This window comes from Lichenostomus cassidix, chromosome 23, assembly GCF_008360975.1.
Source record: "Lichenostomus cassidix isolate B80296 chromosome 23, HeHo_3.0, whole genome shotgun sequence".
NCBI classification, from domain to species: Eukaryota; Metazoa; Chordata; class Aves; order Passeriformes; family Meliphagidae; genus Lichenostomus; species Lichenostomus cassidix.
Window position 1 is genome coordinate 1,593,827 of NC_139503.1, and position 21,593 is coordinate 1,615,419.

The 21,593-nt window shown below is 55.5% G+C and overlaps 3 protein-coding genes across 7 annotated transcripts; 1 reads left to right on the forward strand and 2 right to left on the reverse strand.

The window, feature by feature from the left end:
* Window positions 1–4,415: 4,415 nt before the first annotated feature.
* On the reverse strand, window positions 4,416–5,615 carry NDUFS5 (NADH:ubiquinone oxidoreductase subunit S5). Its single transcript, XM_085081277.1, has 2 exons — window positions 5,278–5,615; window positions 4,416–4,624 (listed from the first exon to the last, which is right to left on the reverse strand). The coding sequence occupies exons 1-2, from the start codon at window positions 5,491–5,493 to the stop codon at window positions 4,520–4,522; spliced, it is 321 nt and encodes a 106-aa protein (XP_084937403.1). The 5' UTR covers window positions 5,494–5,615; the 3' UTR covers window positions 4,416–4,519.
* A 940-nt stretch (window positions 5,616–6,555) lies between these two features.
* On the reverse strand, window positions 6,556–12,617 carry AZIN2 (antizyme inhibitor 2). Of its 4 annotated transcripts, XM_085081268.1 has the most exons (11): window positions 11,729–11,912; window positions 11,451–11,564; window positions 10,227–10,401; window positions 9,976–10,149; window positions 9,128–9,300; window positions 8,590–8,721; window positions 8,231–8,396; window positions 7,947–8,109; window positions 7,762–7,874; window positions 7,359–7,573; window positions 6,556–7,043 (listed from the first exon to the last, which is right to left on the reverse strand). In XM_085081268.1, the coding sequence occupies exons 3-11, from the start codon at window positions 10,323–10,325 to the stop codon at window positions 6,902–6,904; spliced, it is 1,377 nt and encodes a 458-aa protein (XP_084937394.1). In that variant the 5' UTR covers window positions 10,326–10,401; window positions 11,451–11,564; window positions 11,729–11,912; the 3' UTR covers window positions 6,556–6,901. The 4 variants fall into 4 exon arrangements, with proteins under 4 accessions (XP_084937394.1, XP_084937393.1, XP_084937392.1 ...); XM_085081267.1 differs by lacking the exon at window positions 11,729–11,912 and adding an exon at window positions 12,154–12,617 and having other exon boundaries at window positions 7,762–8,109; XM_085081266.1 differs by lacking the exon at window positions 11,729–11,912 and adding an exon at window positions 12,043–12,617 and having other exon boundaries at window positions 7,762–8,109.
* Window positions 12,618–13,537: 920 nt separating this feature from the next.
* Window positions 13,538–20,540, forward strand: AK2 (adenylate kinase 2). Of its 2 annotated transcripts, XM_085081275.1 has the most exons (7): window positions 13,538–13,698; window positions 14,100–14,225; window positions 16,014–16,124; window positions 16,227–16,321; window positions 16,910–16,982; window positions 17,535–17,730; window positions 19,723–20,540. In XM_085081275.1, the coding sequence occupies exons 1-7, from the start codon at window positions 13,585–13,587 to the stop codon at window positions 19,728–19,730; spliced, it is 723 nt and encodes a 240-aa protein (XP_084937401.1). In that variant the 5' UTR covers window positions 13,538–13,584; the 3' UTR covers window positions 19,731–20,540. The 2 variants fall into 2 exon arrangements, with proteins under 2 accessions (XP_084937401.1, XP_084937400.1); XM_085081274.1 differs by lacking the exon at window positions 19,723–20,540 and having other exon boundaries at window positions 17,535–17,931.
* The last annotated feature ends 1,053 nt before the right edge of the window (window positions 20,541–21,593 follow it).

Here is a 21,593-nt window from a genome sequence, read left to right on the forward strand (position 1 = left end):
TGGGCATCTCTCCCCCGCCGGTTTTCAGATCTCATCCCAACACCTCTGCTTCCCGGTGCCTGTTTTCCTGAGTGCTTCCAGCGAGGGGGTGGGACGCGGTGGAGGACACACGGCGTGGGGTGTGGTGACACCTGCTCTTGGACGCTTGGGACGTGGCTGGAGAGGAGCACGTGTTGCCCTGCGGCCCTGCCCGCTGGGATGCAGGGATGGGGAGGAAGCACTTGGCTAAATCCCGCGTGGGTGTGGATACACCAGTGGGGTGACCCCACAGATGCAAGGGGACAAGGCCTCGAAGACATGAGCTCCAGTTGGGAATGAAGCTGTGAGCTCCCGGGACCTGGGAATCCTCGTGTGCTGCAGCCAGGCCAGACTGGTGCTGGGGAACTGGGAGCAGAGCAAAGGGTGTACTGGAAGAGGGTGTTCTTGTGGGCTGGCACCAGTGCCACCACCTCAGTGACAGGTGACAGTGACAGGCCCATCACCCTGGTGCCAGCCCTGCCACCCTGACGCTGCTTTCTGTGCAAGTCTCACACCCTTGGGGCAAGGGCTTGGGTCCATACTGCACACTGATGGATAAAACACTCAAGAGGGGGCTCTGATTCCCGTCATTACGAGGGACCCCAAAACCCGTGAGAGCTGTGCAGCAGGGAAGGCTCATCCCAGCAGAGCCGGCGGCCCCAGACGCGCTGGGAGGAGGGAAGCGCCTGGAGAGCCAGACGCTGCCGCAGCGCCATTCCCAAAGCTCCCGGACGGGTTGGGCGGCTCAGCCGCGTCTGCGGAGCGTGGAGGCCACGGCTGATGGCCCTGAGAGCCCAGCCACGGCCAGCCCAGCCCCTGGCGGACACCAGGGTGATGCTGTGACACCTACAGTCACCCCTTGGTGACCGGGCACCGCTCACCCTGGGGACACAACACGGGGTTCACAGCCCAGCCGGCTGCGGGAAGGCCGGCGCTGGCTGCAGGGTGACGCGTGCCTTTGTCACCTTGTGTCACCAGCCGGCCTCCAGCCTCCTCCCTCACGGTGCTCTCGGAGCAAGCCCAGCCAACTCCAGCCGTGCTGAACCCCGGAGGAGCACGGGCGGCTGGGAGACGGCGCCTGTTCCAGCCTGCGTGGATCTCACACCCGGAACGCGCTTCCCGAAATCCCTCGCAGCGCCGGGAGGTGCTGGATTATTTGTGCTGAGAATCTGGGTTAGGATCGTGCGTTGTTTTGCTTACGTGGAGACGGGGAATTGTTATTTCAGGAGGAAGGGGGGAGGCAGGTCCTCCCTAAATCATTTCAGCTCCCTGTTCTGTGCTACTCGGCAGGACTGAAGGGACCCCTGGGACCACGAATGCCAAGACCTTGGGCATCCCCAGGGATGCAGATGTCTCCTGGTGCTAATCAGCCAGGACCCAGCTCTGCCCCAGGAACTGTCCCTCTCCCTCATTAAAACCTCTGCCCAAGCCCAGGGCTAAAAGAAACCTGCCTTTTCTCTTGACTTTTGATAAATTATTCATCTCCTGAGAGTTGTTTATTCCCCCTCTCCAAGGCAGAGAGGATTTGCAGATGATGCACAGCACATCCAGCGCTGTGGGAGCTGCAGAGGTGGGGGTTCACCCTTATCCCAGACCCCAACTCCCACGGGCTAAGAGTTGTAGGAAAATGGGAATGAGGGGCTGGGGGGAGGGATGGTGCTCTGCCCTCACCAAAGCCGTGTTGATGACAGGATCAGCTCCCCATGGAGATCTCCCACCCCATTCCAGCCTCAGTGCCTCCCACCCAGCCGGGACGTGGCATCACCCCGTGCCAGGAAAGCGACAAAAAAGGCAAAGAGCAAAATATAAATTTGGAACTACTACAGGCTGGAAATGGATCCTGTTCAGGGCTCCGTGGTGAACCACACTGTGAATCTGAGGATGCTCCAAATCCCTTTGCCTGGGGAAAATCGGTCAGGAGCATCGGATCCATTTTCGATCCCTGCTGCTCAGCCAGAGCCTCGGCCTCAGTCTCTGGCCAGCAGAGCTGGGAGGTGTTTTTTTAATCTCTCCATGAATTTGATTGTATTCATCAGGTCTTTGATTATTCCCTTCATTGGCCGAATTTCCTGACAGAGCTTTTAACTACAGCAAATGGATCCTCCCGGCTCCGGCTGCTCCCTGCTCGCCCTTGGCTGCGATAACGCCGATCGCCGGAGCAATTAGATTTTGAACGGATCTAAAGAGCCACTCGGGAGCCACGAGCGTTCGGATGCATCCCAATATTTCCTCCGACATCTGGACCGCTCGATGGGATGAGTCACTCTCCACACCAGTGAGCTGCCAGGCGTTTTGCTGAGCCTGTTTTTTTCCCTCCTCTCGCTGGAAAAGCAACCCTTCCCAAACACAGCACTGGTTGGGTTTTTTCCCCAAACCAGCAATTCCCAGCCTGTGCTGCCCTGTGGCTCTGGGTGCCACCAGCCCTCAAGTCAAGACGTTCCCAAAGTCTTCTCTGCATTCCTGGTGCCTCCACAGTGCACATCTCTTTGGGAAAGTGAGGGATAATTAATAAGAATTATCATCCATAATGAGTGATTGCAAGGGGGATGCAGATTTGGTGTGGAGGCTCATGAAGATTTCACTCCTGGCTGGCCCCACTTCCCAAATTTCCACCCATAGGTGAAACCCAGGGGTTGATGCTGGGGTTGGTTTGGTGAGGAATCAGCTCCTGGAACAGCTCAGCTGTTCTGGATGTCCCATGTGGGTTCCCACATCCCCCACCCATGCAGTCCCATGCCCTCCCTCACTCCTCCTCCCCAAATCCCCCCAGGATAACAATTCACTGTGGATAAATAACTCCAATGTTTCCCGTGGCACCGCTCAATTTCCATCCCCAGCACAATTTTCCCTCTTTATCCATCATTTATTTGTTCTGGCAGCTCTGGCAGCTCCAGAGCCTCCCCAGCTCCTTTCCACCTGAAACCATTCCTGTTTCCTCACGTGGCTCCTGTATCTTTCCCATGTTTCCCTCCCTGAATGCTGGAATCCCCTTGCCCACTTTTACAGCTGGAATGCTGAGATCCATGGAGCACTGACATCCTTACCTTGGTTTCCCTCTGCTCAAAACTCATCACCATCTGAGTTTTCACATTTAAAGCACCCAACAAAATCCCTGAGGATTGTCAGGGAGAGCAGCTCCCTGTCTCTATCAGGAATCACACCAGGATCCAGCCAGGATGGGGTCTTGGGTCAGTTATTCCTGCCATGGGCAGGAAACAGGAGAAAAATATCAAAATTGATGAAAAAAATATCTTAAAGCATTTTATTTCTGGAATTATGTAAAGCAGAGGGAACACAGAGAGCAGCATGCAGCTCAGCAGTGCCAAACAAAGGCAGACACAGGGAAGAGTCAGTCCTGGGTCATGGATGTGCCTCTGGCTCAGAGGATTTGAACCCAGACTGGGAATTTAGAGCTCTCCAATGCCACCCTCCCCCAGTGCCAGGGAGAGCTGTGGCTCCAGCCCCGGCCGTGACTCAGCCCGAGCGCAGGGAATCCATCTGGGCTGGAGAAACCATCCATCTGGGCCTGGGGGAAGGGAGAAACCTCCTTGGGAAGGCTGGTTTGGAGGAAGCTGAGGATGAGGAGCAGCAGAAACCCCAGGAAAAGGTGAAACCCTGCTGGGATGGCCCCTGAGAGACCATCACTGCCACAGCCTGAGTGAAATCCAGGGAAGTGCTTCTTCCCAGCGCACTTTGTTCAGCCTGGAAATGATGGAGCTCTCCTGGGTCAGATCCCTGCCCTGCACACCCTGGGATGGCTCTGAGCCCCAAAAACACACCACCCAGCTGTGATCCCTCTTATCCAAGGGCACAGCAACTCCAGGATCTGCCTGGAGTCAGGGCTCCGTGAGAATCCTCAGCTCCCAGGAGGGATCCTGTGTTCATCCCCCAGGGGTTTGGAGCAGCACACATCCCTCTGTGAGCAGAAAGGGAGCAGCCTGGAATGTCCCTCCTGTCACATCCCTGCTCCTGGAGGTCATGCTCAGCTCAGCCTGTCACCCCAGCAGGGGGATTTGTCGGGATCAGGAATCTCACAGGCTCCACCTGCATCAAAGATCCAGCATTAACTGCACCACCAGTATTAAAAACACGGATTAAAGCACAGAGCTGGCCACTCTTCTCTTCCAAGGACTCACCTGCTTCAGTGCTGCTCCAAAACTGAGAGGGATTTAGAGGGAGTGGAGGGAAAAACTCTCCTTGGGAGGGACAAACCCCCTGGGCTGTGCCAGGAGTTCCATGGATTCTGCTGGCACACAGGATTTCAAAGCCCCCAGTGAGGAAATCTGCCTCCCACACACTGAAAACGCAGGAGACATCCTGAATCCATCCACTTCCACTCTGAATCCATGTGGAAACGAGGAGTTTTTCCCCCAAAAAAGACAAGACAGAGCCAAAGAGACATTCCAAAGGAATATTTACTGCCCGAGCAGTGCTCCACCTGAGGTTGTTCACCCCACCCTGTGCCCTGTGGGGTTTCTTCCAAGAGGAATTCCAGTGGGAATCACGGCCTGGAGTCCTCCTTGCCCGTGTGGTAGTCGGGGGGTGTGTACTTCCCTTCCTTGATCATCTTGTCCCGCTGCTCCAGGATGGTCCGGAGCCTTTTAGCCTGGCAGGGACACACGGGGGTCTCAGGATGTCCCCAGGGCAGGTCCTGGCAGCCCCATAGATGTGGAACCCACGCTAACCCTGCCCTGGGGCTTTCAGGATGTTGTAACACATTCTGCACCGATGATATTTGGGTTCCCAGCCGAATTTTCTGGCCGGGGTTTTGTCCTGGATGTGGATGTTGCTCCAGGAAGGCTGGGGGCAGGGAGAAAGGTCTGCTCCGCGCTGCCCGGCTGACCCAAAACATGGACGGTTTGGTTGGGAGGGACCTTAAATCCCACCCAGTCCCACCCCCATGGGCAGGGACACCTTCCACTAATCAGCTGGCTCCAAGTCCCGTCCAACCTGCCCTGGAACATTTCCAGGAATGGGGCAGCCAAAGCTTCTCCGGGCTCCTGCAGCCACCACAGCCCTAGGGAAAGCGGGTGCTGGGGGGCCAGATCCCCCTCCTCACAGTGCGAATAACCAGGCAGCGCTGGAGTCCCTAAACCTTCCCCAGAGCTTAGCCAGGACCCTCTTCACCCTCTCCCCAGCCTGCCCCAGCACCTCGAGTCCCCCCAGCGCGGACCGGTGTCCCCCTTTGTCAGGACCCTCCAGCCCCCCGCGCCCCTCCAGCGTCCCCCAGAGCCCCGCGGTGCCTCCCCGCTCACCCACCAGCTTGGTGCGCTTCATGCACTCCATGAAATCCTCGTACTCGAGCTGGCACTCGCGGCGGGCGCGCGTCTGGCCCAGGCCGTGCCCGCACTCCACCCACTCGCGCTCGAACGCGTGGCACACCGCGGCCTCGCCGTGCGGCTGCGGCATGCTCTGCCGCAGCAGGAAGCTGTCCACGTCGATGCCCAGGTGCTTCTGCAGGCCGAAGAAGGGCATGGCTGCGCGCCTGTCGCGACACGGCCGCTGTCGCGCCGCCGGTACCGCCGCCCCCCCTCACGGGCCCGCCGCCGTCCTTCACGGGCCGTTTGCGACGCTCCCGCCGTCAAGCGCAACCGCCGTCGCGGCACCGCGCCGCGCTGTACGGCTGGGCGGAGCCAGAGAGAATACACACGGGAGAGGCCTTGCTGTGTTGCAGCGCCCTCTGGCGGTGTGGAGGACTCGCTGCGCGCCGCGCCCCGGCGCCCCCTGGCGGCCATAGTGCTCGAGGCTCTTCCAGTGTCCTCCCAGTGCTCCCAGTGTCCTGCCAGTGCTCCAAGTGTCCTTCCAGTGTCCTCCCAGTGTCCTCCCAGTGTCATCCCAGTGTCCCTCCAGTGCTCCCAGTGTCCTCTCAGTGTCCTCCCAGTGCTCCCAGTGTCCTCCCACTGCTCCCAGTGTATTCCTCCCAGTGCTCACTCAGAGTCCCCAGTCCTGGAGATTAAGGCTGATCTGACCAATGCACCTCCCCAGTGCTCCCAGTGCCTCCAGCTCAGTGTCACTCAGTACCCCACCAGTGTCCCATCACCCCTAGTGCATCCCATTCCCACGATCCAAGGTCTTCCAAGTGCCCCCCAGTTCTCCCAGTTCCCCCAGTTCCCAGTGACCCTGGCTTTCAGGGTGTCACAGGGGCTGTACCCAGGGCAGGAGCCTTTGTGAGGGCTGATGACACCTCAGGAACCAGGGAGATGCCACAAGGATCTTCCCCACAATGTCACTCACACCTTGAACCCACCCCCCCTATTTCCATACACCCTTCCCAAAATCCCAGGGGTCCCTCTGGATGCCTGAACAGCAGTCCAAAGTTTGGGTGAGTGGCCCCGCCTTCCCTAATGAGCAAAACCTCATTAAATGCTGATTGCAGAGGGATTCTCCAGCACCTCTGGCGCAGGGTGGGGAGGAACAGCCGGGGGCTTCCTCACCTGACCCCTCAAGCCATGCTGGGCTATCAATTATCACCATCACTCTTGAAAACAGAGCCCAAACCTGCCAAACCCCTTCGGAAGGCACACACACCACACGAGCTGGAGGAGCAGGATTTATGGAACAGGATTTACTCCCAAGTCCGTGAGAGCAGAGCGGGGCGATGCCAGCGGCAGGATGGCATCTTCCCCCTCCATGGGATGCCATGGGATCCTTTTCCCCTCTGGTACCACCACGGGACCTCTCCCTTCTGGTACTGCCAAGGGATTTTTCCCACCATGGTACCACTGCAGGATCTTTATCCCTTCGGTACCTCTGTGGGACTTTTTCCCCCAATAAACCCACAGGATCTTTTCCCACCCTGATACCATTATGGGACTTTTCCCCTGCCAGTACCACTGCAGGACCTTTCCCATCGTGGCTCCTTCTCTCCTGGTGCCAGCACTGCTCAGATGATGCTGGCAGGAGTGAAGACAGGGGTGACACAGAGTGTCTCTGCCATCTCCCAGCCGCAGGACAGAGGGGTGCAGAGGCTCTCACGGTCGTCTTCTGTCTGGGGTGGCTTTCCCTGGAAGAGCTGGACGGCTTTCCTGCAAGGGGGAGACACCCGAGGGGGAGCCAGGGGAAGGAGCAGCCCCTTGTGAATGGGATGGGCTCAGGGAAGGGGAAGCTTCAGGGCTCTCATGTCCCCTAGAACCACAGCCAGAGGTGAGCTGCCTGTGGTTTCTCCAGTGAAAAACTGGCTCAAGTTTGATAATATTAAAAAAATAGGATTTTTGCCTCTGAGGCCAGGTTCTGGGGCTCAGATTTCACCTTCTCTCTCGGGCCAAGAGGGAGAGGGTGAAGAGGAGAAGCCAGCTCCTCCCACGGTTCCAGCCCTGCCCTCTCACCCACCCATCTCTTACCAGGCCATGCGGGACATGGCGTAGGTGACCTGTGGCTGGGGACCTCCCCCGAGCAGGGGTGATGCAGGGATGGTGTAGGCTCCCATATTGCCAAAAACCAGCCAGTCCCCCACGTGCAGCTGGGGCAGCTCCAGCCCGTCAGCAATTCGATCCTCAGCCTGTCCTGGGGGACCCCGCAGGCTGCTGCTGTGCCAGGGGTGCTCTGGGCAGGGTCTCTGGGGGAGCAGACACAGGGATGAGGACATTCCAGTGTCACAGTGACCCCTAAGGTTCAACCCCAGGAGCCCAGGACTGGCCACAGCTTCCCCATGCTCTGCTGCCCTGCGGCATGGGGTTGGCTGAGGTGATGCCACCCGAGGTGAGGGACATCCTGGGCTGTCCCCAAGGCAGGTGAGCCCCTCACCTTGTGCAGCCGAGGCCTGGGGCAGGGGCTGTCGAACAGGAGGCAGCTGAAGGCGCCGTAGATGCCATCACTGAGGTGGTACACGAGGCTCTTCTTGCTGCCACACTCTTCCTCTGGAGAAGAACAAGGAGAGGGCTCAGGGGGGCTTTGGGACACAGGGGGACTCATCCTGCTGTGCCACCTACCGTCAGAGCTGGGCTGTTCCATGGGAATCTCCTCCAAGGCAGTGATGCTGACAGCCAAGGTGAAGGCAGAGGTGACATAGTATCGCCCAGGCCTGGCAATAATGTCCACCCCACAGCCTTCTGGGAAGTACAAATCCAAGGCAGAGTTTATCACAGCAGCAATCTGTGTGGGAAGAAAAAAAAGTTCCCTTTTGGTTGGCTCGGAATTCTGCAGGGAGCCAGACCTAGGGAGAGCTTCCAGCTCATTGTCTGCCTGCTGAGTGCAGGTGTTGGGAGGTTTGTACCTCTTCCAAAGGGGCTCTGGTGTCCTCAGTGCCAGGGAATCCTCCCCCGATGTCCAGGAGGTGCATCCTGTACCCCAGCTCTGTGCCCATGTCAAACACCAGCTGTGCTGCAGCCACAGCCTGGGCAAAGGCCTGGGGCTCCAGGCCACGGCTCCCGAGGTGGAAGCTGAGGGCACAGACAACATTTTAGCAGGATTTGATCACCCCCAGAGAGCTGAGGGGACACAGCACTGGGATTGTCACTCATTAGGAACAGCTTCCCACACAGCATTCCAAGCCAGACCACAGAGCTCCCCACAGAGCCTTTCTTAGGGTCAAACCTGCTCCAAATTCTGTGCAAGAAGGCCCACGTGCTGTACCTGATGCCAACAACCTCCACAGCCTGTTCCTTGGCTGTCTCCAGCAGGTGCCGGCAGGATTTGAGAGTTGTCCCGAAGGTCATGCTCGGGTGGGCAGAAGGGATGCAGTCAGCAGTGATCCCCAACAGCATCCTGCAAAGCAAAGCCACACCGTGTTGAGAGGTCTTGGAATCACAGAACCACCAAAGGAAAAGCCATTGAGGGCTGGAAAAGCCCTCAAAGATCACTGAGCCCAACTATTAGTCCAGCACTAAACCATGTCCCTAAGCACCACATCTACAATTTTTTTTAACACTTCCAGAGATAATGTTTCCACCACTTCCCTGGGCAACTTGTTCCAATGCCAGATCACCTCTTCAGTGATCACATTTTCCCTCATATCCAATCTAAACCTCACCTTGGCAAGGCCATTTTCTCTTGCCCTATCACCTGGGAGAAGAGATTGCCACCCACCTTCTACAACCTCCTCTTGCTCCCCACAGCCTCCCTGCCCAGCTCCTCCTCCAGCTCCCACTCTGGTGGCACTGCAGACACCCACCTGGCACGAGGGTGGCTCCTGGCCACCTTGCTCAGCTCCACCTCGTTGTCGAAGGCCATCAGCCTCACCCCGTGGCTGGCTGCATACCTGATGTGGGCGACCTGCTTGCAGGGGCTGCTGTAGAAGATCCTGTCAGCTGGGACCCCAATGCCCTGAACCCGGGTGATCTCTGCCTGCAGGGAAAAGGGGACACGTGCAGCAGGTCAGCAGGAGCTGGACCTGCCACCAGCTTGGCCAGCTTGCAGTGCTGAGGAGGGAAAAGTGCCAGCACTGCAGCCTGGGCTTTTCCAGGGAAAAGCTACAAGAGCTCCAAAGGATCACAGTGGACTTTGTCCTGGTATGGACAGGTTGTGGGAAGGTGTATAAAAACAGCATTGGAAAAGGAGAGGAAACAAGTGGGGTTAGCAGGTGTGGGGCTGGCATGTGAGCCCTGGTCTGAGCTGTGACAACTCTTGGATTTTCTCCTCCTGGAAATGTGTCCTATTTAATTACATAAAAGTAAATTACTTTGTTTTGGCTCCTCCCTGGAAATCTGGCTATTGCAAATGACAAGCAGGAGGGAGCAGGGAGCTTTAGGCTCAGCCCTAAGGACACCAAGCTGTGGCAGTGGCACCCCAGGGATGTTTTGTGCCACCAGCCAGGACAGCAGATCCAGGGACAGGAATGTCAGCCAAAGGGAACAAGACAGAGAGGACAAGGATTTCTGGGCTGTGACAGGAGGGTTTTGACAGCAGAGGGAGACTCCTGCCCCTGTAAATGTCACCTAGAGCAGAGACTTAGAAAAGCAGGGTGAGCTCTGTCACTCCCCCACAAACATTTTCCCCAGAGCTGTCCTCCCACAGCCCTACCTTGTTGGCACAGGCAAATCCTGCCCCCAGCTCTGCCAGCAGCCGAATCACCCCTTCACTGCCATTGCATTTCACTGGGTAATAGGGTTTCACTCGGGGCAAGGCCTTCAGGAAACGCAGGTGTTTCTTCACAATGTCCCCAAGATCTGCCACGAAGAAGGCCTGCTGGTCGCTCTAGGAGAAAATCTGGGGTCAGCAGCAGCTCTGTGAGTGCCTTTTTTCAAAGGCAGCAGCAGAGCATCAGCCCTCACCTCTTGGCACAGGTCCCCCAGGAGATTCTCCAGGAGGTCTCTGGTGGTGAAGCCCTCCTCCACCATCAGGAAATTGGATTCATTTAGATACCCACTCATGGTGTGATGTGTAGGGTGTGATGATGCTCGTTTAAAGCCTCCTGGAGCAGGGGGTGGATTCTAAGGATGAGACACACTGGAAAAAGGAAGGGAATATTAGAGTCAGGGTCCAGAAGCTCCATCAGCATGGACCACCCTGCCTGCAACCCTGCATGCCCCTGGGTAGAGCTCTGCGCTGCTCTGCTCCATACCAGAGCCTCAGGAGAGCCCTGCTGTGGGTTACAGCATCTTCTCTGGGGGAGGAGACACATTTCTCTGCAGTTCAGAGCTCTGTTTTGGCACACAGCAGCCTTGTCTCCATCAGCAGGCACCAGCAGAGTCAACAACAAAGCCAACTGCACCACAAAGAGGAAAGATGCCTTTATAGGTCAGGACAGGCTCCTTCACGCTCTGGAATGCAGCTGGATCTGCTGGGTGCTCAATGGGGTGAACATCCCTTATGGACTCCAAATAGCTGAAGTCCCATGGACTTGTTTTCCCAGTGGAAAGCCCGAGGACAAGGGAGGCAGAGCACAGGCCACTCAGTGCCACCATCCAACCTGAGGACAGCCTGGATCCTGTTTCATGGCTCTACCATGACACAGGGTGTGAAGCAAGGGGACAATTCAGCTGCTCAGAGTTTTCTGGCTCATCCTAGCAGAGCTTTAGCTTTGAGGTTGCACCCTCAGCTTTAACAATCTGGATCCAGCCCATCCCATAACCCATGGAGCTGATGACCTAGCAGGGAACATTTCCACTCCAATAATCCAAGGCTCTTCCAGGAGCATGATCTCTCTGATTTGAAGCGAGCAGGAGACAGAGGTTTCATTTCTCAGAGCTGCTCACCACCTCCTCCCCACAGAGACCTCCTGACAACATTCCAGTGGGGCACTGGGAGAAAGACCACGCTGACCCTGGAGCAGCAGGATGTTGTAATGCATTGAGCAAGCACCACCAGCAAATTCCAGAGATGGGGAATGAGGTGAGAAGACATGTTTTGAAGCTCTTAGAGCTTCATAATCAGGAAAGGAGAGCAATTCCTCCAGCTTTACCCTTCACTGTAAATCACCAAGCAGCACCCTGGCTGGGCACAGAAGGGATGAAATGGGTCATTCCCAAATGTGCCCCAGGCCATCCCCTGCTTACCACGGTCCAGCTGTCCCTGCCAGGTGTCCTGCTGTGCTGTCAGGGGGGGTCCCTGAGGAACGCCGAGGTCCCACAGCAGCCCAAGGTGTAGCTGTGGCTGGGGGTCTGGGGTCCCTGGGGAGAAGCAGTGCAGGGGGTTAGAGAGGGAGAGGGGCACTGCCAGCATGATGCCATCTACCCCCATCCCCAAATTCAGCAACCATGGGCACCCCGCAGCTCCCTCCTCACTGTGCCAGGCAAAACAGCTCCCCCACAGCCCCCCTGCCGAGCCCCCTTACCTCAGAAAGCATTTAAACAGATTCTGCCATGGGTTTCCCAAGAGAATGAACCAGCCCCAGGGCCAGCTGTTTGTCCTGCCCCAGCTCCCTGCGTGCCCCGAGCCCCTGCAGAGGATGGGGGGGCTCTGCACCCCTTCTGGACCAGCACTCCTTCCTTGCTCTGCCTCCCAACTGTAGCCATGACAACCAAATCCAGCCACCCCATTGGCTGAGCCGCCTCCGAGCATCCTTCATCCCTTTTGGAGAACGCTCCCCCTCCTCGCCCACCCTCTCCCAGGGCTGGGTTGCCCCCAGCAGGCACCCCAGGTTCTCACCGAGTCCCCAACGTGCCTGCAGCTCATCCCCAGCCCCACAGCCTGGCCCTGCTTCCCGCGGCTGCGCATCCTGAGCACGGGGACCCTCGGGGGGAAGAGAGCCCAAAATACCTCGGAAATGCTGCTGCCAGGGAAACCAGGCTTCCTGCAGATTAAAGGCTGAGCAGTGTTTGGCTGGGACTCCGGAGAGGGGGAGGTAGTCGGGAAGATGTCAGGGACTCATCCTGCCCGTGCTGAGCTGCTGCTGGTTTTGGTGGATGCCCCAGCAGCAGATCCAGCTCTGCCATCAATGCAGATGCTCTGTCTGATCCGTGAGACCTGGCTTTGCTGCGTTTGTGCACTTGGAAATGGTGCCACTGCTCCATCCCACAAACAGTACAGGCTCAGCAGGGATTTTTTAAATTCTTCTTGTTAAATTTGCAGGTCCCTCTCTGGTGTTGCTGAAGAGCCAATGCTCTGTCTGTGGAGGGGTAGCTGTCTCCACTGAGGAGGTGAGAGGCACCGACTTATCCTGGGTTTCTCCATTTAACACTGTGGTCTTGGCTTTGCCACAGACTCTCCTGGCAACCAGGGCCAAGGAAGCTCTTGTCTCCTGTGAGATCCTGGCCTGTTTTGCCTGTGCTCTGGCCCATCACCAGCACTGGACTGCATTTTGTGGGACGTGGGAACCATGCAGAGAGCATTGCACTGGGAGGAGAGCAGACAGATGCAGGGCTCTGCAGTGCCAGTCCCTCCTGGATGTGCTGGGCAGTGTTGTGATGCACAGTCCACTCAGGGCAGGGCACTGAGCCCAGCCCATGCAGTGTCAGGGCAAGCACAGCTCAGAATCACAAAAACAACTGGGTTGGAAAAGATCTCTTGGGATCATCAAGTCCAACCTCTGACCAAACACCACCATGTTAACTGGACCAGGGCATTAAGTGCCACGTCCAGTTTTTCCTTAAACACTTCCAGGAATGGTGATTCCACTACTTCCCTGCGGAGCCCATCCCAATGTCTCATCACCCTTCCTGTGAAGAAATCCTTCCTAATGTCCAACCTAAACCTCCCCTCGCATAGCTCAAGACTATGTCCTCTTGTCCTGTCACTAGTTACCTGGGAGACAAGCCCTACCCCCAGCTGGCTCCAAACTCCTTTCAGGTAGACGTACATAGCGATAATGTCACCCCTGAACCACCTTTTCTCCTGGCTCAGCAGCCCCAGCTCCCTCAGCAGCTCCTCATCAGACTTGTGCTCCATCTCCGTTGCCCTTCTCTGGACATATTCCAGCACCTCAAAGTCCTTCTTGAACTGAGTGACCCAGAACTGGACGCAGCGGAACTTGGGGACAGCTCGGGGCAAGCGCGGCACAGAGCGACACACGTGGCGCCACAAAGCCCCGCCCAGGTCGGATAAACCACGCCCACATCGGGGTAGCCACGCCCACTCATTGTAAAACGCTGACTATAATTTGCATGAACACGCTGTTATTTGCATAGCCACGCCCACCCGGCGGTGTCCCCGCCCACGAGGCGCGGGGCGGGCGCGCAGTCGGCGGCGGCCATGGCTCCGAGCGCGCAGGCGGGGGGCGGCCGCGGGCAGGGCCCGGCCGCGGGGATCCGCCATGGCATCCGCGCCGTGCTGCTGGGCCCGCCCGGCGCCGGCAAGGGCACGCAGGTGAGGGGGATGCGGGGGGCTGCGCCGGGAGAGGCCGGCAGGACCGGGCAGCCCGGCCTTCCCCGCTCCCGGCAGCCGGCATGTGACCCCCGCACATGTGGAGGGACGCGGGTGTTCGGCCTGCCGTTCTCCGCCGAGCCATCGGGGTGTGCGGTGTGTTCGCGTGGCCCCGGGCCTCCCTTCCGCCGGGAGCTCGGTCTGTCCCGCCTCCCGGGGCTCTTTGTCCCGGATCCCTTTGTCCCGGACTAGGGCCGGCCGCGGGGACCGGAGCTCTGTGCCGGGCCTGCCTCACGCTGGCCGGTCAACTGCTGTCCCTCAGGCCGCGAGAAGGGGACATGGCCCTGCCGAGGCGGGGATCCTCAGCCTGCGAGGTCCGGTCTCACCTCTGTCCTCTCCCGCAGGCTCCGAAGTTGGCCGAGACCTACTGCGTGTGCCACCTGGCTACCGGCGACATGCTGCGGGCCATGGTGGCCTCGGGGTCCGAGCTGGGCAAGCGGCTCAAGGAGACGATGGATGCGGGGAAGCTGGTGGGTCACGGGCAGTGTGCTGGGAGGGGAGATGGGCTGGCAGCACCTGGAATGAGAGGAGACAAAATCCATCTCCTTAATTGGAATTCTCCGTGACAAAACTACTTAGTGTAGGAAGGCAGATTGCAGGGTGAAGGTAGGGATGGGGTGAGGGCTTTCCTTCTATCAACCTGCAGGAGTAGCATCCTATAAAAACATCCTTCATCTTCAAAATTACTGTTTGCTTACCAGCAGCCTGTGGCCCCGGGTTGTTTTTATCTTTTAGGGGGTGCAGTCTGGCTGGCAATTTTCTGGCTCCTGAGCACTGAGGTGAAGGTGTATCCTTGGAGCTGCAGGATGTTCCAGCCGTGCTTTGTGACTCCTGTCTCTCTTCACACGATACCTGAACTCCAGTTATCACTTCAGAGAGTTCATCTGCATCCCAGCTCTTGCATAAGCTCAATTCACATGTAACTATAAGGTGAAAATAGACCTAACGGTGTTGCTGTGGTAGTTACAGCAGCTGCTGCATGAGAGAGACACTTTGGATCCCCAAGAGACACAAGTTAGAATCTGTGACATTCATTTTCTGAGGGCCTAATTATGTCATCCAAATGACTGAAGTATCTCAGGGAAACTCGAGGGACCACAAATTGCAGCGACTTGCCCCAGTGTGGGGCAGATCTCGGGCATCACTGCAGTTGCCACGGGCTCTTAACACCCCGGGGAGAATCTGCAGGCCCCAGATGGGGAGAGCAACCTTATCTCATTTCTGCTCAGAGCTCATTGCAACACCGAGCCTGCAATATCCAGCTGGTTGTGAAAGATAGGGACGTTATCTGGCCAGGCTGGTGGTATCTGCCACGTGTGTGTGTGGCATGCTGCTCCAGGGGTACATCCCGCAGAGTGCTCTGGCTCTGTGATAACTCAGCTGGGAGCACAGCAGCGTTTCAGGATGGGCTTTATGCTCAGGATCTCTTTTCTCCGAAGGGTGTAATCAGAAAAGCACAGACTTGTTGCTTTTCCCCTCCCAGCCTGTGGGGCTGTTTGTGTGTTGTGACAGCCTGGTCCCCAATCCTGCTGGGTCCCAGCTGTGTGTGCTGGAGAAAACAGCGCTGTTGAGGAGAGCTGCTCCCAAATAAACAGCTTTTGTTTGGGCTGCAGCATCTGTGAGTGCTGCAGTGTGGAAAAGGCACTAATCCCAGTGGTATGCTGAGATTGTTAGATGGGAAAAAACTGTCCATTGGAGCCAGAGCTTGTCAGCAACTATTGGGCATTTACCTTCACACAAGGTTTATGGGAGTCAATGAGCAACTCGCCTGCTCTGCCCTTCCTGCCCCATCCTGCCTCTCCAGGAGAATGTGTGGGTGAAGGTACAAAGTAACAGGAAATCAAGGTTGTGTTGATATTTTCTACTGTGAATGAGTTCTAAAAATAATAATCTAAGGAGTTTGAGCTGACAGTGCTCCTTGCAGTACAGCAACCTTTGTAACAGTGAGGTTGCAGTGCTGGTTCAAGTCCCTGCACAGGCTGGAGTGTCCCTGGAGTGAAATGTGGCATTGCCCATGTCCTGGTGTTGCAGGGAGTGCTTCCCTGATGTGGGCAGGTCTGAACAGGCAGCCTGAGCATTGACATGAGTCATGGAATCATAGAATATCCTGAGTTGGAAGGGACACACAAGAATTACCGAGTCCAGCCCCTGGTCCTGCACAGGACAAACCCCAAATATCACACCCTGTGCTCAAGGGCGGCAGCTGTGTGTAAATTTGGGGTGTCCCTCCTGACCACACACCCATCTCCCCTCTGCAGGTGAGCGATGAGATGGTGGTGGAGCTGATTGAGAGCAACCTGGACTCTCCTCCCTGCAAGAACGGGTTCCTCCTGGACGGCTTCCCACGCACGGTGAAACAGGCGGAAATGGTACGTGAGCTCCTGCTTGGGGGCTACTCCAGCTCCTCCTTCCCTGGAAACCAGGGCTCTCTGCTCCCTCAGCCCCTCTGAGGTGGGTGTTTGCTGTTGCAGCTGGATGAGCTCCTGGAGAAGAGGAGAGAGAAGCTCGACTCTGTCATTGAGTTCAGCATTCCTGACTCCTTGCTGATCCGCAGGATCACTGGACGGTAATCCTTCTGCCCCAGTGCTCAGCACACAGGTTGGGGTTTCCTAGTTTAAGAACATCCTAATTTCAGATCCCATGTTGTCCTCGTGGTGCTTAGGGCTGGCTGTGGTGCTGGTCTCTTAGATTTCTGCTCTGATCCCTTTCCTGTTCTCCCTTGCCTGGGCCAGCCTTGAGCAGAGCCCCTTCCTTGCCTAATAAATGAAGGATTGCTTTAGAAATCAGCATCCTTGGTGCTCCAGCTCACCCTTTAAGTTCCTTCTCCAAAGCTATTATTGCTCCCTTACACAGGACACTGAATATATCTGGGCACCAGTAAACTTCCTCCAGGGCCAGGAGTGTGTTCTGTTGCACTGTTGTCCAGACCCCTTTCCCAGCAGAGCAGGAAATAAAAATCCCCTTCTCCATCTCCTAGTGCAGCTGCTTTTCCAAACTCAAGAGGCCCTTGGTACAGAAATAACTGGAGAGAATTTTCTTACAAGTGCAAGGCTAATGGTGTTGCTGTGGCAGATGTTTCTGTGCTGATGAGTGGCAGGTTCAGGAGAGCTTGTCCTGACCGGGCTGCTTTGCTGACACTTCTTTTCCATCTCAGGCTGATTCACCCAGCGAGTGGCCGCTCGTATCACGAGGAGTTCAGACCCCCGAAAGAGCACATGAAGGACGATGTATGTGAGCTCCCAAGGCCACAGCTTACCTTGCTTTGGGTTTAGCTGATGCTTTGCAGTCTCTCCCTGGAAAAACTCATTTCTTTCCTTCTCTTGTACCTTCTTGTCCTGGCTTTCTGGGGAGCGTGGGGAACTGCTTGGGCAGCCTGAGCCGACGGCGCTGCAGGGAGCGAGGCCTGGAGGGATGGATGAAGGGCATGGCCATTGTGCACAGCTGGCCCAGGCTCTGCCAGCCTCAGAACTTTTTGGACTCTGTCCACAGCTCAAGTTGCTGTGGGCTGTGACTGGTTTTCCATCCTGGGGAGCAGCTGTAGCTGGTGCCTGCTCTTGAGGCTCCTTTTTAGCAAGCAGAGTGGTGTGTGGGGGAACAGACCACGGTGCTGAGCCCTTCTCTCTTCAGTGACTGCTCTGGGACTTGTCTCGGCTGCCCTGGTTCCACAGACCTGGGGTCTCCTCTGCAGCTCCACCTTGGAGGAGGGGAGCAGGGAGAGAAAGAAGGGGGGAGCATCCCAGGCTGCAGCTCGCTGGAGACTGTCCCCTTGCTTCTCCCAGGTCACTGGAGAGCCCCTGATCCGCCGCTCGGACGATAACGAAACAGCCCTGAAAACCCGGCTGAAGAGCTATCACACCCAGACCTCCCCCCTGGTGTCCTACTACAGCAAGAGAGGGATCCATACGGCCGTGGATGCCTCCCAGTCTCCTGATGTGGTGTTTGCCAGCATCCTGGCAGCCTTCACGAAAGCAACATGTAAAGACCTGGTTATGTTCATTTAGGGGCTCTGTCCCAGGATGGGGCTCTCCTTTTTTTCTCTTTCTCTGTTTCTCTCTCTCTCTCTGTCTGGGGCCAAGGAGGGTGAAGAGCTGAGCGGAGTAGAAGCAGGGGGGATGAGGTGATGCAGCGCAAAGCAGGGCTGTGCTAATTCTCTAATTAAACGAGCTGTTAACGGTCTCTATCTCGCTATATGTGAACGTCAGTCTGTGTGTGGATGTCGGGATTTTGGCCTCTAGAGGCCGCAGCGAACCCAGGCTCCAGCTGCCAAAAATGGGCTGTGCACTCCCTTGGGTCAAAAAGCCTTTTTTTCATCCTAGAAATGCACCTCCCTGGAAGGAACTGTGCTTCCAGCTCCTCCTGGCTACCCCACAGGGACCTAGGAGGAGGTTGGGGATGTGGGGCAAGGATTTCACAGGAGATGTGAAGCTGCAGGAATGAAACGTGGGGTTTCTCTGTTTGTGTTGCTGTGGGAGGGACAGCCTGGCTGCTTCTCAGGGCTGAGTGACAATGTGTTCTCCTTATATGTGTTTTATTCCCTGTGGGATGGCAGGTTACCTGGGAGCACAGCCTGTCTTCCTGTTCTGATGGGACTTGGGGGGACAGAAAGAGGGTGGGGGGTTTCAAACTCTATTTATTTGTGGGCTTTAATATAGCAAATTAGTGAGATGCTTCTTGCTCTTTCTAACGTGAAATGTGTGGTCAGAGTCTGACAGTTACTGTGGGGCAGGTTGGGATATCCTGAGGATAAGCAAAGGACTTGGGTTTTATCTCTTCACTCCTGCCTTGGTTTTGACCAAGGAGAGGAAGATGTGTCGAGCTTCTCCTGATCCCAAAGTCTAAATATAATAAAGCCTTATTGCAAAACAAATGATTTCTCAAGGCTCGAGAGACAGCGTTATTAACCACTGGCTCCATGTGCCCTTGAGCTAACGACCTTCGTTGTGAGCTCATGGAAATGTTCCTGTTTCTTGAGCAAATCCAGCAGCTCTGTCAGGCTATGTTTGAGGACACTGTGTGTGTTTAGTGCCTTGGCCTTTCCAGGGCATTGTGCTGCTGTGGTGACACTGCAGGGCTGGCACTGACCTTTGTCCGTGAGGGAATCCAGCCCTTCCTAGAGGACCCCGCTGTAAATATGGATTGGCCCAGATGAAACTTTGTCCTTTGGCATTCCATGTGTGTTTACTGATTGTTATTGAATATCTTCCTCTCTCTCTCGGGATGGCCCTTCGCCATCCTGTACACTGAGCTGCTGGGCTCTGTGGCCAGAGCAGATGTTTAATCCTCAGGAATCCCTTGCTCTTTTCCTTGATAATTTCTCTTTTGTCTGACAATCCCCTCTCTGTCCTCATACATCCTTTCCAGGCACTAAACCTCTTCCCTTCCAGCAAACTGGAAATAACATTGGGAACTGAAAACAGTTGACTTGTTGCTCTAGAAAGCACATGACTGAGGAGAAAGGCTTTGACAGTAAACAGGGCTGGTTCTGCCAGCAGCCTGTGGTCCCCTGGGATTCCCAGATGGCCCTTGCTCTATCTCTGCCTTTCCTGTGGAAGGGCAGCCCCAGCACCTGATGGATGATGGGAGGTCAGGATAGCATTTAGAATGGGATTGGTGTTCTGCAGGGAGTGGGGAAGTGTGGGTTAGAGCTGCCCTGGCATCTTGGTGACTAAAGAAGTGTAGAAGCAGCTTTTCTTTTTAAGTCAAAGGGAGAGCTGCAGCCCCCTGCATGCTGCCATAATGGCAGGGAAGGGTTCCCAGGCAGTCCTGGATTTGGTCAAGGTTTTACTCTACAGCAAGAGCAAGATGTTCCCCCACTCTCCATCTTTGCATTCCTTTCCTCCTTTTTGCTCACTTCACATCCAGCTCACCAGCCTTTTTTTATTTTTTTTGCCATGAACCGTGCTTAATTTTGTTTGGGTTTTTTTTTTCCCTAAATATTTTTTTTCTCTCTGTTCCCATCTATTCCAGCTGAGTGACTCCGCCAAGCAGATGAGACACCACCAAACGCTGCACACTCTGCTACATCACCCATTGCAGCCCTTCCCTGGGTGCAGGGAGGGCAGCTGGGAGGGGGGTATGATTGATGGGAGGGGGGGAAGGAGGTGGTAAACAAGGGGTTGGGGGGCTGATTTGGTTGGGTTTTGGTTGGATTTCTTACTTGGCAGAATCATTGTGAAGAGGAGACAGCCTTCTCCTTAGAAATCATGTTTGTGGAGGCAAAACAATTGTGGAGAGTGTAACATCTCTCAGTGATCAGCTGTAGGTCCTTGACCTGTTGGAGGGTAGGGTTAGGTGCTATTCCAGGCTTCTTCAGGACTTTCAGGGCTTGTCTCATGGGCTCTTGGTACTTTGAGGCCACTGAAAGGTTTGCTGTGATTTTTCCTAAAGTTGCTTCCTATCGGCGAGGACCAAAAACGAACAAATGATTCATCATGTCTGAAATGGAAAGGAAAAAAAGAGATGCTGTGGTCTTTTCCTGGAAGTTTTGTTTTTCTTGTTCTGCTGCATTCCTAAACTCTGGCATAGAGACTTCTCAAAGATTCTCTGCTGCTGAACAGAGGGGTTGTGGCTCTAGCCCAAACCTGCCTTACTTGGGAATGGGGTGGCTTTTCTGTGATCATGACCGAGCTGGAATTCATATAATGCTGAAGAAATGCAAAAGAGACTTTCTTAATTGCCTGCAAAAATAACACTTAATTGGGGTTTTTTTTTGCATTTCTTTTTAGATCAAATGGTGCCTTGTCTAACCTCTGAATCAATAATAAAATAACCCCTTTACATTTGTATCTGGTGCTGTGTCCTCTTTGACCTGCAGACAGCGTGGAGGATAAGGAGGCAGATGACAGCATCAACTAACAATCGAGCTGGGTGGATCCTGGGGCCTGATCCTATCTCAAGGATGTTCTGTGCAGCTGGAAATGTGGCTTGTAATTCCTTTTATCTCTTTTCCTTGCTGAGTGTGTCCAATGCTTTAGATCACCATAGCAATGGTGGTTTTTGCTGCTTCTCTCTGCTGTTCCTTCATGTGTGAGGCTGAAAGCACCGAGCCCCTGTGTGTCCTATCTTTGTCCAGAGCTCCTTGCAGATATTTTAACTGATGTAATTCCATTTTTCCCTCCTCCCTTTGCATCTCCAGTGTGTGGAGGAGCTGATGATATTTCCTTCTCTCCTCCTGCAGCAACTGGAAGCCACATTATTGTGTCTTCTGTTTCTGCTCAATTGCTTTCTGCCTTTCATACTTTGCAGCATCCCTCCCTCTCTAAATTCACAGGGAAAAATCTGTCCTAATGCAGGGAAAGTGAACATTTCCTGGCCTCCCTTTCTCCTGCCTCCACAGGGACCCTGACCCTCTGAAGTATCCCAGAGGAGGCTGCTCTGATGTAGTGATGGAGGGTTGTTTACCCACAGTTCTTGCAGCCCTGCTTGTGTTCAGGGCTTTGGTTTAGGCACCATGGCCCAGCACCAGAAGGGGTTGGGCTCCATGTACCCATTTCCTCCAGAAATTACTGGTTTTCCAGCATAATTGGGCTCTCCTGCTCTTCCGCCATTCAGTCTCTGCGCTCAGGCATTTTCATTACCTCTCTGTAGCTCCCATTACCATCCTCCCTCTTTTGAAGGCAACCTTGTGCCTCTCTGGTGTTCTTCCCTTGTTTCTTTTGATGGTGGATGTTCAACTATGCTCTTCCTCCTCGTCTGGGATTGTGTCCTCTGCTCCTTGCCTGCTGTTGTTTTAAAAACCTGTTCTGCCTGCTCCTGGCTTTCTGCTCTGTGGGATGGAGGAGTCTTGGCTCCTCTGAGCTGGGCTGCCTCTGTTTGATCCTTACCTGCGTGTGGAGCGT

What these genes read in the sequence shown, in the direction of transcription:
- AZIN2 (XM_085081267.1), bottom strand. Translation starts at nt 10,325, where the DNA reads ATGAGTGGGTATCTAAATGAATCCAATTTCCTGATGGTGGAGGAGGGC. An exon ending in TGGGGGACCTGTGCCAAGAG is followed by an intron (nt 10,150 to 10,226) that starts GTGAGGGCTGAT and finishes ATTTTCTCCTAG; the next exon opens with AGCGACCAGCAGGCCTTCTT. An exon ending in GCCATGTCCCGCATGGCCTG is followed by an intron (nt 7,044 to 7,358) that starts GTAAGAGATGGG and finishes TCCCCCTTGCAG; the next exon opens with GAAAGCCGTCCAGCTCTTCC.
- AK2 (XM_085081274.1), top strand. Translation starts at nt 13,585, where the DNA reads ATGGCTCCGAGCGCGCAGGCGGGGGGCGGCCGCGGGCAGGGCCCGGCC. An exon ending in CGGTGAAACAGGCGGAAATG is followed by an intron (nt 16,125 to 16,226) that starts GTACGTGAGCTC and finishes TTGCTGTTGCAG; the next exon opens with CTGGATGAGCTCCTGGAGAA. An exon ending in ATCCGCAGGATCACTGGACG is followed by an intron (nt 16,322 to 16,909) that starts GTAATCCTTCTG and finishes TTTCCATCTCAG; the next exon opens with GCTGATTCACCCAGCGAGTG.
- NDUFS5 (XM_085081277.1), bottom strand. Translation starts at nt 5,493, where the DNA reads ATGCCCTTCTTCGGCCTGCAGAAGCACCTGGGCATCGACGTGGACAGC. An exon ending in GCATGAAGCGCACCAAGCTG is followed by an intron (nt 4,625 to 5,277) that starts GTGGGTGAGCGG and finishes TGTCCCTGCCAG; the next exon opens with GCTAAAAGGCTCCGGACCAT.